General features: G+C 39.4%; 1 protein-coding gene across 10 annotated transcripts in view; it reads right to left on the bottom strand.

The window, feature by feature from the left end:
- The window catches only part of EYA1 (EYA transcriptional coactivator and phosphatase 1), a 193975-nt gene that overhangs the window by 71338 nt on the left and 105613 nt on the right, over positions 1 to 17024 (bottom strand). For all 10 annotated transcript variants that reach the window (XM_070382268.1, XM_070382274.1, XM_070382270.1 and 7 more), the window contains 2 exons: positions 15448 to 15587; positions 13925 to 14008 (listed from right to left, as the gene is read on the bottom strand). In XM_070382268.1, the coding sequence (XP_070238369.1) occupies positions 13925 to 14008; positions 15448 to 15587 (224 nt within the window). The remainder of the gene's footprint in view (positions 1 to 13924; positions 14009 to 15447; positions 15588 to 17024) is intronic.

The raw sequence follows: 17024 nt of genomic DNA, 5'->3' as shown, positions 1-17024 counted from the left end.
AATTATTAAGGACGGACTGTACTTTTTGAACTTTTTATTTTGTACTGGGGTATAGCCGATTAACAATGCTGTGATAGTTTCAGCTGAACAGGGAAGGGACTCAGCCATACATGTACATGTGTACATTCTCCCCCAAACCCCCATCTCGTCCAGGCCGCCACATAACACTGAGCAGAGTTCCCTGTGCTATACAGTAGATCCTTGTTGGTTATCCATTTTAAATACAGCAGTGTGTACCTGTCCATCCTAAACTCCCTAACTATCCGCTCCCCCTGGCAATCATAAGTTTGTTTTCTAAGAAGGAGGGATATTTTAAATGACTCATTGGTATCAAGCCAGGAGACAAATGGTGACTCAGACAGAAGAGGGGTGCATGGCCAAGTGCATATCTTGGGTACTACAGCTCATATAATATGAATGGTTTTGAATGTGCAACTAGGGAATGGTGACATTTGGTGGTACAATTTTCTGAAATACTTAATGGACGTTTTCAGTGATCATTACCCACAACAAAACTACTATAGGCCAGAAGGTTAAGGTACTGGGTATCATCTACTACTTCTGTTTTGATAACTTCTTCGGATGGGCTCTTAAATTTTGGTTAGTCCTAACATGGAGACCACATGGCATTAGCATGGAATCCAGACCTGGGGGGGAAGAGCAGGAGAGGGTACTTTATGACATGACTTTTGTTTTATTTTGGTGATCAAGCTGAAGTTCAATGCTGCTCAGATTATTTTGTTGGCCATTTATGTTGAGAAATATCATAGCTATATCTGCATTGCTAATTCCAGTATTTGAACATATTTGATCTTACCTATCTGTGAAATTGCTTTGAAGGGTGGTATGCATTCATATGCACTCATAATTCTCATTTCATGGCTTTAATGGCAATTTAATCTATTTTTAATGGCAAAGATGACTGCCCCCTGTACCTACCCACCCTCCCTGCCACCCCTCTCCCCGAACTGAGACTGATTCAAAAATGCTTTTCTTAATTCATTTTCACTTACTTTCTTAAAATTCTGTTTTAGGCTCAGAGTATTCATGGTCCTTTGAGCCTCAAAATAGTTTAAGGAACACTTATTTATCTTTTCTTGGGTTTTTAGTATAGGATTCAGAATGTTTTTGAGTGTAAAGATAAAATACTTTGTCCTTCCTCTAGAAAACTTAAAGCTAATCATTCATCTAGCCATAAAAATATAGCTTCCTTTTATGTAACTATTTTGAAAGATATATCCCAAGGTTTTTAGTTTTGGTTTAATGCTCTAATTTCTCACTTCAACTGTATAATCATAAGGGATTTGATTTAGGTCATACCTGAATGGTATAGTGGTTTTCCCTACTTTCTTCAATTTAAGTCTGAATTTGGCACTAAGGAGTTCATGATCTGAGCCACAGTCAGCTCCCGGTCTTGTTTTTGCTGACTGTATAGAGCTTCTCTATTTTTGGCTGCAAATAATAGAATCAATCTGGTTTTGGTGTTGACCATCTGGTGATGTCCATGTGTAGAGTGTTCTCTTATGTTGTTGGAAGAGGCTGTTTGCTATGACCAGTGAGTGCATTTTCTTGGCAAAACTCTATTAGCCTTTGCCCTACTTCATTTTGTACTCCAAGGCCAAATTTGCCTGTTACTCCAGGTATTTCTTGACTACCTACTTTTGTATTCCAGTCCCCTATAATGAAAAGGACATCTTTTTTGGGTGTTAATTCTAGAAGGTCTTGTCTGAAGAATCAATGCTTTTGAACTGTGGTGTTGGAGGAGACTCTTGAGAGTCCCTTGGACTGCAAGGAGATCCAACCAGTCCATCCTAAAGGAAATCAGTCCTGAATATTCGTTGGAAGGACTGATGCTAAAGCTGAAACTCCAATACTTTGGTCACCTGATGTGAAGAACTGACAGAAAAACCCTGATGCTGGGAAAGAATGAAGGCAGGAGGAGAAGGGGACGACGGAGGATGAGACAGTTGATGGCATCACCGACTCAATGGACATCAGTTTGGGTAAGCTCCGGGAGTTGGTGATGGACAGGAAGGCCTAGTGTGCTGCAGTCCATGGGGTCGTAGAGTCAGACAGGACTGAGTGACTGAACTGAAGTCACCTAAGTTTTACCGCAAAAACAATTAAAAATGGCACCAAATGTTAATAAGAGTTTCTCTTTACTGCTTATATAGACCATATATAATTATGTCATTCTGAATATATATTATTGTGTGCTCAGTCACTTAGTCGTTCTGATTCTTTGCGACCCCATGGACTGTAGCCCACCAGGCTCCTCTGTCCATGGGATTTTCAGGCAAAAACACCAGAGTGGGTTGCCATTTCCTCCACCAGGGATCTTCCTGACTCAGGGATCGAACCTGTGTCTCCGAACTGGCTGGCAGATTCTTTACCGCTTGAGCTACCATTAGGGGAAGCACAGTGAAACTGCCCACCCTGGCCAGGCACCATAGTAACCATTTGTATGAGTTGTTTTAGGACAGGAGGTCCTGTTAAGGAACACGGAACTAATAAGCCTCCACCAAACTGAAGAATTTGGGAAAGGTCAAAATGAGACACCACACATCTGACCATCTCCCAGAATCCTTCTCTCTGGCATTCATCTTGGCTGAACAAGGAGCCACCAGGAAGGACTCTTGAGTCAGAATGATTGGCTAAAGACAACTCGGAAACTAATCCCATCACCATAAAACCTGAAACTGTGAGCCAGAGCAGTTCTCCTGGGTTCCCTTACCCTACAGCTCTCCACCCGGGTGCCCTTTCCCAATAAAATCTCTTGCTTTGTCAGCACATGTGTCTCCTCGGACAATTCATTTCCAAGTGTTAGACAAGAGCCCAGTTTCAGGCCCTGGAAGGGGTCCCCCTTCCTGCAACACTACCACCACCTAGACTAGATATCTGGGCAACGTATTAAAAGAAATAACTGTTTGTATTGTTAATATAACTCCAGTTCTTATATCCACACCTTGGCACATTTTGCCCTTTCATTCTTTTTCTTTAACCATATTTTTCTAAACTTAAAAGCAAAAAAAAAAAAAAAAAAAAAAAAAAAACCACAGTGAAATAAATCAGGCAAAAGTATAGGCAATATACACTTATCCAATTTAAATTCTTTAAGTTGAGACTTTTAAGAAATATTTTAATACCTAAGTTGTTGTTCTACTTTTAAGCATTCCAAGCTAGGAATTGGGTTCTACAAAGCACCAATGATGCCAGGGGTTTATTTCACTGAAAGCCAAAAAATTAGTTTTGCTTTCTAATTTTTACCTATTACTATTTCCTATTTCCAAGTACATTTTAAATACATGATAAATTTCTTTTGCATCTCTCCTGTTGAATAGGTACCCCATGACATCTATGTGATCAGATCTATACAGACTCCTGGCAATTGCTATTCTATTTTGGATCAAAAAGTAGAATCTGTCATGTTTTTACAATGCTATTTAAAGAATTTATCTTAGGCTAAAAGACGGTTCAACTATTTCAGAAAGTCTGACTAGTACCTTGGGATATGGTACTTATATTTTAAATCTGTAGACTAAAAGGTAAGGTTCCTAAAAATTCTATTTGCCCTGACCCTGTGTGGGCAGTTAAGCCTCCGGCAGTGAATAATTACCGGGACTGATGTGGCCCAGTGAGGTGTGATGGGAAGGTTGTGAGCAGGTTTATGAGGATTTGCTGGTCAATGTGAAAATCTTGTAAAGTCTACCTGAAGCAACAACAATATTGGCCAGTCTCGATCCAAGGAAAGGAAAAGAAAGCCATTCTGGACCCGTTAAGCAACTCCTTATTTTGAATGCTAGTATTACAGCCAGGGAACAGGGCCTGCATGCCATTGAAAATACATTCTCTTCATTCAGGATCCTTTGTTTTGGAGAAAAAGAAGCTGAAAAACAGGAATAGGCAGGCACTTTGAGTCCAGGGGTGGCTTATTTTCAAGGCCCCATGCTGGTTGCTCACAAGGGAAGGATTAAAGATAAGATGAGAAAATTAACTCCCTTACTGGAGAGAAGAAAAAAAAATGCTAAAATGTTATTTCTTTAAAAAATACTTCTAAAAGTGTTATGTAAATAATCTGTACAGACTATGAGACCCAAAGATTCCATTTTTTTCTCTAATCTGTCTCAAGTTATCAATACCATCAAAGGAATATTTACTTTTGCAATTTTATACAGCCCTCTCATGTCAAGTTTTAGGAGCTGGGTGTAGTTCTGATGCCAATTAAGAAATAATCTGGATTACCAGGAGAGAAAGTACACACATGAGAAATAAATCATAGCTGTATTATTGGATGAATGACTTAAAAAAGTGAAAAAAACAAAACAAAACCACAACTTATGGTGGGGCTAATCAGGTTATTTTCATTGATTAGATATGTGACACTGAACTGCTCTAATTTTCTCCTTATTTAAGAACACCACCATGAAAATAATACCCAAGTAGAGAATAAGAGTAAGAACTTCACCATTCCAAAGATTAATTGTGATTGTGGAAAAAACCCAATGAATCCCAAACATGAGAGAGTTGCCAAGATGTGGTACAAAGAGGGAAGAATGAGAACAAAGCCAGGACAGATCTGGCCAAGTCAGGGCCCACGCAGTGCTGGCAAAAAGCCTACGCAGCTAAATCCAATCAAAAGACCTATCTAGCTTTCATTTGTAACCTCTCCTATCTCTCTCTCCTTCCTAGTGTTACAGCCATTCTCTCAGACCTTGATTATTTCCTACCAGGAGGACTGCAATAATCTTCTCTGCTATCAGATCAATCTTCTAAATTGTACATGTCCATCATGGCTCAGATGGTAAAGCGTCTGTCTGCAATGCAGGAGACCCGGGTTCGATCCCTGGGTTGGGAAAATCCCCTGGAGAAGGAAATGGCAGCCCACTCCAGTATTCTTGCCTGGAAAATCCCTGGACCCAGAGCCTTGTAGGCTACTGTCCATGGGGTCGCAAAGAGTTGGACGCGGCTGAGCAACTTCACTTCACTTCTTCACTTCATCACGTCACTCTACTGTTTCAATACTCTTCAAGGCATCCCCATGCCTACAGCACAAAACCTAAATGTTTAAAAGTTTCTGTTTCCAAGTTTTTTCTAAGTATGTAGGCATGAGGGATTTTATCAGCCAAATGCGCTGTTGGCCACAAGATCATGGACACATTCTTAAGCATCAGTTTTAATGTCTTAACCTTGAAGGGGCAGATGCAGAGAAGTGAGATTACTTTTCCAAACTTTTTACTGGGTGCATCCCCTTTTTGCAGGCAATGAGCCCATCAGAAGATAGATGAAATTCCTGTTGTTGTCAGTTAACAGATGAGCTTCTTTGGGGCAATCATTTAATTTTCTGAGACACAGGTTCTTCATTAGAAAAAAAGAAGGAACTAACTGGATGTTTAATGACTGTGAGATGGCAGTGCAGGTTGTAAAAGCTGAACAAAGGGGCAGTGCTTTTATTACCATTTCAGAACATTTTCTGCTACTCATCTTCTGCAAATACGATCCTCTATATATCCTTAATAGATATCCAGCCACTTTGTCGCTCATTTCCCTAAACGGTTATGCTCAGCTACCACCGCTTCCTGTATGCTACCTGGAACAATAAAGTATTCACTATTTCCCACTCCCTCTTCTGAACTCCTCAAGGTAAGCAATAATGGCTCGTATTTAGAAAGTGCCTATGAGTGTTTTTCTAGGTGCTTTATACTGTTTTCCCAAAAGCCCTGTGATTGCTCCCATTTTACAGATGGGAAGATTAAGACAGAACAAGTGAGACTGAATTATCTTCAATGGGCTATTCCAAAGGCCTTAAAGCAAGGGAGGTCCAAAGCTGGTGATGGCAGACCAGCGTGGTGGTTGGAAAACTGTGATGATTCATGTTTGTCCGCTGCATTTCCTTTTACATGTATGGGCATGAAAAATAGAGCTTTATTCAAAAGGTAGCAGGAACATACATTTCAGTATGTTACTGCCAATAAGGAGGAAGAGGCTGACAGTTAAAGGGAAAGAGAACCACTGTCAGAATAAGGGCAAAGGAAAGGGATAAAGGAGGCTCTTTTTGCTGGAAATCCCCTTAAGAGCCAAAAATACTGTGCTAGTTCATTTTGAGAGTTTAGATTCCAGGTCATTTCACAGAATTCCGAAATTATATTGACAACCCTAATTTATTTCATTATTTTGATCTAACATGGCACTGATACACAAAGTAGAGAATAAAATCAGGGAATGATCCTTTGGAACTAAGTGGCCACGTGGCACATCTGGCACACAGCCCTAGGGCACTGCTCTGCTGGGATGGCCAGAGCCACCACAAGGGTTTGAAAGTGTGCTCTGGGTTTTACTCATTTGTCAAATATTTCTCAGCTGAGAACTGTGGCTGTCACTGCCACCCATCCACCGAAACCCACTTTCTGTGTTTTCCTGGCCACACAACTAGGTTACATCTCCTCGTCTCCCTTGCACTAGGCCAAGGAAGCAGCGGTGTGTGCCCTTCCTTCCAAGGCTGGTACTTAGAGTGTGCCATTCACGCTCCCCCTGCTTTTTCCCCCTGTGGGCTAGAAAGCTGATGACGAGGCCCCAGAAGCCTCAGAAGCTATCCAGTGAGATGGCACAATCATTCCTGCACTGCCAAAGGCTGCCTAGACCATACAACCTAGATAATCCACTCAAGCCCAATCAATACGACAGAGATGTTTCTGCTGTGTTTGAGCATGAGATTTGGGGCCTATTTGTCACTGCCAATTTGCTACCCTGACAAATTCATGTGCTGGCTTGTGCTTCATCGGGGCCCCAGATGCAGGCACACGATGCCTGCACTGACTTTACTGTCTAGTCAGTCACACTGTGACCGTCATTGACTTTGCCCTGGTGTCCTGAAGGCAGGAGTAAAATTAATCAACACAAAATTCAGAACATGATCTAGAACGAGGGCAGTCAAACATTTTCTCTAAAAGGACAGACAAAAAATACTTTAGACTTTGCTGGCCATATATAGTCTCTGAGAAGATTCTTTTATTTTAAAATAAACAAATATATATAAACCCTTTATAGGGCTTCCCTGGTGGCTCATACAGTAAAGAATCTGCCTGCAATGCAAGAGACTCAGGTTTGATCCCTGGGTCAGGAAGATCCCTCAGAGACGGGAATGGCAACCCACTCCACTATACTTGCCTGGAGAATTCCATGGACAGAGGAGCCTGGCGGGCTACAGTCTATGAGGTTGCAAAGAGTCGGACATGACTGAGCAACTAACACTAACTAACTAATAAGCCTTCAAAAATTCAAGCAGCATTCTCAGCTTGGAAGCGCTACAGAAACAGGTAATGAATCAGATTTGGCTTTGAGATACAATTTGTCAATCCCTGGTCTAAATTTTTAAAATCCAAAGGAAGGCACATATTTCATGATATGGAAAAACTGCATGAAATTCAAACTTGGGAACTATTAATATAACATTTGGTGACATGTATTCATTTACATATGTCTGTGGCTCACTACCAGGGCAGAGCTGAGTAGTCATGACAGCATATGGCCCAAGACATTTTTATTATCTTACCCTTTACCAGAAAAGTTTGTGAACCCCTGGTCCGGAGGTTCCAAAAGAGAGATCATTCTGTTTAAGTATAACTAAATCCTCTATAGTCCGAGGAGGATGCTAGATGTCTAGCTGCTTTGATACCATGCTGAGAATCCAGCATCTACAGCCATCATGGAAGGTGGTCATCTCTCATTAGAGTCTGGAGTTTACTGTCATGCCCTGAAACAGACACAGTACTCTAAAAAGTAGCAGTCTTTATTGGCTACCTGGAATGTTCTGATGAAATGGGGTAAACTGTCGTCAAATTTTTCTTCCCTCAATGTGCTGAACGATCACAGTAATACACTCCCTAGGGAGGTTTAGTTGATCTAAACTTATTGTGACAACTGGGACCATCCTATAAGCCTGGCACAGTACAAAACAAAAGCTTAGAGAGCAGGTACAAGATCAATCAGTGATATATGCTGTATTTATTATTAGGTTATTGCTATTAGTAAGACATAGCGCTGGACCCTTCAAATTCATGACACAACTTAAATCTTTTTTTTTTTTATATACCTTCTAGCTTTACTGAGATATCATTGATGCAAGTGAATTTTTAAAGTGATTACAAGCAGTCAGATTTATGAATACAGAAACCAGGCTCAGCATGGATAAACAGTTTGGCCAAGGTCAGTGAACTGAAAATCAGAGCTTGAATATGAGTATAGCTCTATTTGAATTCAAATCTGATGCTCCTTCTATTACATCATAAGGCCAATCACATATTGGTACTTCAAAAATTTAAAGACAGTATCATATATTACCTACTGGCCACTATGTCAGATTCAAGGGTTTTTTGTTGCTGTTTTTTTTTTTTTTTTGACAGTCAAGGTTCAGCTACACTAAAATGCAGTTAATATGTATCTTATGCCACACATGGTACTGTTTTTCACATTTGATCTCTAACCTCTTAAATTTGTTTCCTCATCTGTAAATGGGTTTGGCAACAGCAGTTTCAGAGCACTAGAGTTGAGTTAAATGAGTCCTGGGCACAGGGGAGATTCTTAATAAGTAGGGCCTACAATTGATGCTTTCAAGCTGTGGTGATGGAGAAGACTCTTGAGAGTCCCTTGGACAGCAAGAAGAGCAAACCAGTCAATCCTAAAGGAAATCAGTCTTGAATATTCATTGGAAGGACTGGTGCTGAAGCTGAGCCACCTGATGCGAAGAGCTGACTCACTGGAAAAGACCCTGATGCTGGGAAAGACTGACGGCAGGAGGAGAAGGGGACGACAGAGGATGAGATGGTTGGATGGCATCACTGACTCAATGGACATTAGTTTGAGCAAATTCTGGGAGGTGGTGAAGGACATGGAAGCCTGACATGCTACAGTCCATGGAGTCACAGAGAATCAAAAATGACATAACAGCAGAACAACAACAATTAAAATGCTAAGCTTCATGCTGTGTTAAGTATTCACATTTAGGTTTTTGTGTAAAATGAGGAGCGAGGCTCAAGATTCTGAAGACCTATTCTAGCCCAAAACTGTATAAGACACAGGTGTTAAAGTAACAATAAAAAGAAAGTATTAAAATAATCAAGATACTGGGTATCACGAGAAGTCCTCCCCCAAGAAGGACATGCTTGGACATCAGCACAAAGCTTATTTTAAATATAAATCTGGGGTCTGTGTTTTGATGTCAACAACTATATTATTACCTTGTCTACGTTAAAGAGACCATTCAACGAAAAAAAGCAAGACTCTTTTACTTCAGTAAAATTGGGGAATTTGGATTTGGTTTGAAAGCAACTTTAAAAGATGCTAGGACATATTAGGAACAACCTAATTTACATTAACATCCATAGACTTCATTTTCCTTTTAATATGCTGTTTCTTTTCTCTTCCTTAAAACTTGAACTGTGTGTAGTACTTTCTTTTTGTTCCCATCACCTTTGTTATAAAATAGCACTTCCTTATAACACCCAGCAGGCCTGCTTCCCACAGCTAGGATTACATGGAAGGTGAGACATTCTCAAACTTTTTTTGGTACATATTGCTGTAACATGCCCTAATTTTGCATTATATCAACCAGATCCTGTATCCCTTTACTGAATGGCCTACTCATCGAGTAGCCTAAGCTACTGTGACTAAGCTACTTCTCAAGTATCTGGTTCCCATAGAGACGGAACAGCAATCACATTGTCAGGCATTCACTGCTTTATATGCTTGCAGAGTAAGGCCCAACCACATACCCCCTTGACAAAGCCCAGTAATATCCCTGAACCTGTGCTCTAAGAGAGGTGGCTCACCCCTGAACTGTCCTGAGACTTCTCTCCTGCATCCCGGGTAGAAAAGAGGGATCCAAGTAATGATCAAAAGCATCAATTCTTTGGCGCTCAGCTTTCTTTTATAGTCCAACTCTCACATCTATACATGACTACTGGAAAAACCATAGCTTTGACTAGATGGACCTTTGTTGGCAAAGTAATGTCTCTGCTTTTTAATATGCTATCCAGGTTGGTCATAGGTTTTCTTGCAAGGAGCAAGAGTCTTAATTTCAAGGCTACAGTCACCATATGCAGTGATTTTTGGAGCCCCCAAAAATGTGGTGTTCAAGAAGACTCTTGAGAGTCCCTTGGACTGCACGGAGATCCAACCAGTCAATCCGAAAGGAAATCAATCCTGAATATTCACTGGAAGGACTGATGCCGAAGCTGAAACTCCAATACTTGGGCACCTGATGCGAAGAACTGACTCATTGGAAAAGACCCTGGTGCTGGGAAAGATTGAAGACAGGAGGAGAAAGGGATGACAGAGGATGAGATGGTTGGATGGCATCACTGACTCAATGGATATGAGTCTGAGTAAGCTCCGGGAGTTGGTGATGGACAGGGAAGCCTGGCATGCTGCAGCCCACGGGGTCGCAAAGAGTTAGTTATTATTACTGTTTGGAAGCGTCCTTGCTGAACCACACATTCTTATAAGACACAAGTATCAGATCTTAGAGCAATTCTGCCAGATTCTAAAGTTCTCCAATAAAGAGATCATACAGCAAGCTTTCTTGCATGATTTAGGCTACAAGTCAACATCCTCAGCAAGGAGTCCTCAAAAGTCAGGAAAGGGCCATGTCCCACCAATGAGAGGACAGGGTGACTGACAGTGCCAAGCTCAAAGAAGGTGTTTGGGAAGAAATTGAGCTAAATGTGTCTGAGGACCTTCTCATCCTGAGCTGTGCACTGTTAATTCTAAATCTGACATCCTCCCCGACCACTCTCCACCATCTCCTATGGTCCCCTTCCAGGTGTCACCTTGCCTGGTCTGAGCAGATGTCTCATGGGCATTTCAAACTTGAGCAACGCTGAATTTTCCATTTTCCCTCCAAATTAGTTCTTCCCCATCTCAACAGATTTATGAAAATTCTTCCAGTTGCTCAGGACAAAACCCTGTGAATGATCTGATCTCCTATTGCCTATTGCCCACTATCAGAGTCCATTAAATCCTAATTCTTTATCTGCAATAGAACCCATAATCCAATCATTTCTCCATCTTCACTGCCAGTGCATCTGATCACCCTGAAACCTCCTCTCTGTTCCTCATCCTCTCTCTCCCTACCACTAATTCTCCACATACAGCCAAAGGAATTTAAAACACTATATCAGATCTCATATCTCCCCTTGAAGACTTTCAGTGATTTGTTACAGCGCATGAAATGAGATCAATTCTGTTGACTATGGCTGGGAGGTGCTTCATACCTGCCCTCATCCTGGCACCTATCTCTCTTGACTCTATGTCTCTTTCATTAAGCTCAGCAACACTGTCCTCTTTGCCTCTCAAACATTAAACCCTTTCCTGTCTCTGTGCTTGCTATTTCCTCTGCTTATAACACTCTTTCTCCTGATGGGCACATTATCCACTGGACTCTCTAGGTCATTCCGATCTCAGGCTCAAGGGATCATGCTCAGGTAGACGTTCCCCAACCCAACTTTCTGAAGTTACTCTCTCTTCAACACCCATCAACTCATAAAGGATAACCTTACAATTAAATATCTCAAATCATCTATATTTGAAAGAATACATACATTTGGCTTTGGGAAACTATAGAAGATAAAAATTTTTATCACATACCCTAGTATGAAAAAACTAAATACTATGGGTTGAAGTCTTAAAATAGCAATAGTTGACACTGGTAAAAATAAAATTCATAATATTTATAACATTTGGCTTAGATATCATCAAGAATCCAAGTGAAAAATTCTAAGTTGCCATTGGTTTCCATGTTAGGTATGAATTCCATGCGAAAACCTGTAATTTATGGTCAGAGAATGACACAAGGCCAGGAAGTCAGGGGATATTCACCACCTCTAAGCAGGCCCCTTTCAATGGCTTAGAGCACACAGATCAAGACAACTCTCCTTAATCAATCTGGCCTCTAGTGACAAAGCTTTTAAAGACTTGAGACTTTCTGGATGGTTTTCAAATGTTGATTTCCTAAGTGTTTCCTTTTCAACACTTTTCTGTGAGTTCCAGGGGCCAGCTCTCTTCCTCCAGGAGTTAGTTGTAGGGCCATTAAAATGGTTCAGTAAAGATGATCTTCAAGACTCTTCCTACTTACTATACTTTGACATTTTAGGCTTTTAAAGGAGCAGTTTTTGTAGAAATAGGGATAGTAATAATATCGATCAAAGAAATAATAAAAATAATGCAACTAATATTTACAGAATCCTTAATATGTGCTAGCCACAAAGTAAAGACTTATTTTGAATGATTGACTCTATGACTTCCGCACAGCAAAGTAAACCATAAACAAAATAAAAAGACAGCCCTCAAAATGGGAGAAAATACTTGCAAATGAAGTAACTGAAAAAGAATTAATCTCCAAAATATACAAACATTTCATGCAACTAAATATCAAAACAACAAACAATCCAGTCAAAAAATGAGAAGATCTAAATGAGAAAATCTAAATCTAAAAAATGAGCAGATCTTCTTCTCCAAAGAAGGCAAACAGATAGCCAAGAGGCACCTGAAAAGATGGTCAACATCACTAATTATTAAATAAATACACATATAAATGCTGGAGAGGGTGTGGAGAGAAGGGAAAATCTCTTCCACTGCTGGGAATGTAGATTGATACAACCTCTACGGAGAACACTATGGAGGTTCCTTAGAAAACAAAAAATAGCCTTATTTTTAAAATAATCTGTGTTTTTATTATCTTCTCATAGAAAATCTGTTTAACAATAAATTGGGGGATATTGTGTTTTACAGATATTTCTGACAGACATTCAAATGGTGGAATATTCTAGCTCTTACCAATGTGCATTTCTCTAGCCCTCCCCCTTTTTTTGTATTAGGTATATATTTAGGGTTAAGGAGAGGAAGGCTGCACTGTGACAATGAGCATCTCTCCACTTTCACCTCCAGATGCCTACATATCAAGCACTAAATATGTATTTATTGAAATATGATTTATTGAAAGGATGAATTCCTGCAAAGTCTGTAATGAGAGCATGACTATTTTATGAATTATCAATTTTAACAGTTAATGCTGAGAAACGTCTGGAGTCACCAACACATAAGAATTAGTTCCTAAGACTTCCAACCAATACCTCCAAGGATCTAAGACTTGTAATATGATTTCTTTAATGATTAAAAAAATGAAAAATATCATATTCACAGGATAATTTCACTTAAGACACTTTTAAATAACATGACTTTTGCATGAGAAAAAGCTATAGAACCAGCAAAGAAACAAAAAGAATTTGCAAGGTTTTGGGGAACCCAAACACAGAACACTGAATTTAAAATTATATTCATGGAAGGTGATCTGTAAAATTATTCTGTACCTACACCACCAAGATAAGTTGTTGTAACAACTAAGAATTGGATATATTTGTCCTTTGTCATTCAGAGGCCAAATTTTTACAAACTATTCACATAAATTTAGCTGCACAGCAAAGGGACTAATAAAGACATTCATAATAAGTGTTTTGAAAATAAAATACTAACACTGCTAATCATGGAAGACAATATAAAGTGAACTATCTGCTCCCCTGAATATGCTGGGAATAAAGAGAATAAAAACATGTGGCAAATAAAAAAACACAATACAAAAGATCTTTCTATATCATCTATATATTCTACTATTTCACCCTAGAATAGCATCTGATCACCTTTATTCATTGGGGTCTGAAGTAAGAATGTATTTAATTGCATAAAGTTTATCTTTATGAGATATTTATCTTCTTAAGAGCCTAAAAAAAACCTCCTTCTGTTAATTTATGGCTTTGTCTTATATATATATTTATTTCAATAAATTAAGTACTTTAAGCCACATTCCCATTTGGATAAAAAATTCAATTCTAGGCAGATTTAAAGAAATGAGCAAATGATGCCTCTTGGTACTCACCCTCCCATATCTGTTGGCATAGGACCCAGTGAGCAAGGAATGGAAAACAATGATTGTCTCGTCCAAGTCCCAGATGAACACCCTCTACAAAGGAAGCACCAAATCAGTGTGTCTTGCCCTTGGCTGAGAAAACTGCTACTCATAACTTCAACAAGGAAAGGTAGTCTTGAAATGGGAGACAAATGAAAAATCTGAATTTACAATTTTTTAAACACAAATGTTCCAAAGTATATGTCCCAGATTTTCTCAGATAAAACCTCAGATAAGATATGAGAATAAACATATCAGCAACACTGTCAAAAATACAGGAAAGAAATAAGACTATATGTTCTTTCTACTTCTGTAGTCACTTCTCAGTCTTAGTTCTAAAGACATGGAAAATAAGCTAAAACGAGTTTGTTTATAATTCCTAAGATAGAGGGGCAATCAATGAAAAATCATTCAGTTGATCTTTTCTTTGCCTTTGATCACTGTTCATTAAGAAGCGTTAAAATAACTAATCTTATGGCTTATTCTTAATAAACCGAGTATCTAAAAATTGTATATAAAAACTAAAACTTTACATCATCTATTCACCTTGTATTACCTACTGGGATGTTATCAAATGGATGGTATATTGTTCCTGCCTGATTTTATTGAGATTTCAGAGTTAATAACTTAAGTAGACATAACCTGCATGCTCTTGGCATACTCTTGGGGTTTTTAGAATTGAATTATTGAAGGAACTCATTTCAAAAAGATCTTTGAGATATCACCAAAGGCTTCCATATTCTGCTTTTTTCTTCCCAACCCCACTCACACCAGCACATATTCATACACGCAAGTTCTGCTGGAAATCTGTCATCTTTTCAGCCAAAACAATCATGTTTTCTACCATCAGTTTCACTTGGGCAATGAAAAGAAAGTTAATATCAGTGGATTCAACATTTTGAAATCTATCATCCTGTAAAGTTTTAATTAATCTCTCCTGCTTTGAACTCCACCAAAGCATGTTTCAAAAGGTGATGACTACTTCTGTTTAGAACATTCTGGGTTTTCTTCCCCCCAATACACACAGGGTGCCTTTAATTTCCAAGTGAGTTTTATGAAGCATATTTAGTACAACACTTAATTTAACAGCAATGACACAGAGCAGTACAAGAGAATTTTGTAAAGCAGAATGATATAATTTACGATGTTTCACTAAAGAAGAAAAATAAATGCTTTACCACATGAAGTAGAAGAGAAAACAGAAATAAACAGCTGCTTTACCTTTAATATGAAAAAAAGAAAAAACTGGCTTATTTATGTTGATATGGAACGTAAAGCAGTAACAAAGGCATTCGGACACCTTACTCGTAGCAGGTATACAGAATCCGCATTTTTTTTTTTTATTTTATTTTTTAACTTTACAATATTGTATTGGTTTTGCCAGTGGGATGATTTGGGAGAAAGGCATTGAAACATGTATAAATATCATATATAGAATCTGCATTTAGCTTCTAAATCACTTGATATTTACTTAGGCTTTGGCAACAACATACCTCAAGATCAGAATCCGGAGGAGGAGAAGGGTTATTGTTTCTTCGGCCCCGTCCACGTGACTTCCCATCTGAACCTCGACGCAATCGATCAGAATCTGAATCTTTAATAGGCGTTGAGGGGCTGTGGATTGTACCGTACTCTGTGGAAATACAGGAAGGATTCTCATCTCTTGTTGTATCACCATGGTGTCAAGATTAACCTTGTTCTAATTCACAGGGAAGTCGGAAGAGTAAAGCACGTTTCATTCTGCTCAAATTCTCCATTATCTTTTACTGGCATTGGTAAATAATTTAAGAGGAAGTTGATGCCAGCCTTGCTTAGAAAAAATGTGTGATTAGAAATACTTAAAATTTAATGGAAGATGGGAGACAACAGGTTGTATGAAGTTGGAGAGACTTCCTTTGTGGCTCTCTGCGATGAAACAATGCTCCCCCATCTCCAGGTCCACCTGCTCTCTCATCCCACAAATGGCCCCTGGCCACATTGAGAGGTCCACACAACTGCCTTACAGGGGCTCTTCCAATGACAGAAAGCCTTCTGGTTCACGGAAAGAAATGAAAGAAAAAGCCCTGGGCCAGGGAAAACAGAATCAGATGGATTTATCTTTGAAAATTTAAATTCTCCATTTTCTCCCTCATTTTATGTGAGAACAAGGGGGTGGGCAAGATGAGGAGAGCTGACGTACGAGCAACGCCACACTCTGCATGCTATTTGTCACAGGCTCTTTCTGTGTCTTAGTCTCTTTGAACCAAATATCCCAAACCAGGCAGCACATTAAAGTCACTCATCCAGGAAACTCAGATAAACCATGGAAACAATTGCACAGAAGCCACAAAATTAAAAACAACCCCCAGCATGCTCAGAGGAAGAGCTGGACAGTGGTTGTGGAGCTGGGAGGAGACTCTTACCCTGTTTCCAGAAAACAGACATCTACTCTTACCCCAGGTACGTTCTTTTCATAGTCCATCCAGTTCACCCATCAGACATCTCTACCCACACTAACTCCAGGTGTGCTGACTCCCCACAAACCTCTTTGCCAGATCACTCTACTAGATATGGGTTGAAATCTCTCAATCTAATATGAGAAATATTATTTTCATAGAGACAATGACACTACATCTCACCAAACAGAAAACTGTAGAGAACAGCTAGAGACCTGGTAGCCATTGTTAACTGGTACTAAGTTACTGTACCAGTTACTCTATCAACTGAACAACAGTACAGCTGTACCACACTGACTCTACCAGGACCTTCCATGAGTCAAACTGCACGGTCTCAGTATAACCTCCAAGTTGAAGTGCTTCTGCAAAGCCTTAAGAGTCAGGGTAGATAGGAATGGACTTTGACAGATTAAATTTCATTTCTAAATCACAAGAGACAGCTCGATGTCTCTTGTTTCACCTTAAAACCTAAGTGGTCTCTATCGCCTTTAGATGTAGTTTCTCCATGTCCTCTGGCACAGCAAACCAGAATGCAAACTTCCTCATATAAACTAGTCATGTGATTCTTGCACCCAGAAATCACCATGAGGACTTAACAAAGCTACTAGTTAATTACAGCCAGAAAATCTAAAACA

The sequence above is a fragment of the Bos mutus genome, chromosome 14, assembly GCF_027580195.1.
Source record: "Bos mutus isolate GX-2022 chromosome 14, NWIPB_WYAK_1.1, whole genome shotgun sequence".
Classification (NCBI taxonomy): domain Eukaryota; kingdom Metazoa; phylum Chordata; class Mammalia; order Artiodactyla; family Bovidae; genus Bos; species Bos mutus.
Note: the sequence above shows the minus strand (reverse complement) of the source record. Positions and strands in the feature narration are given on the sequence as shown.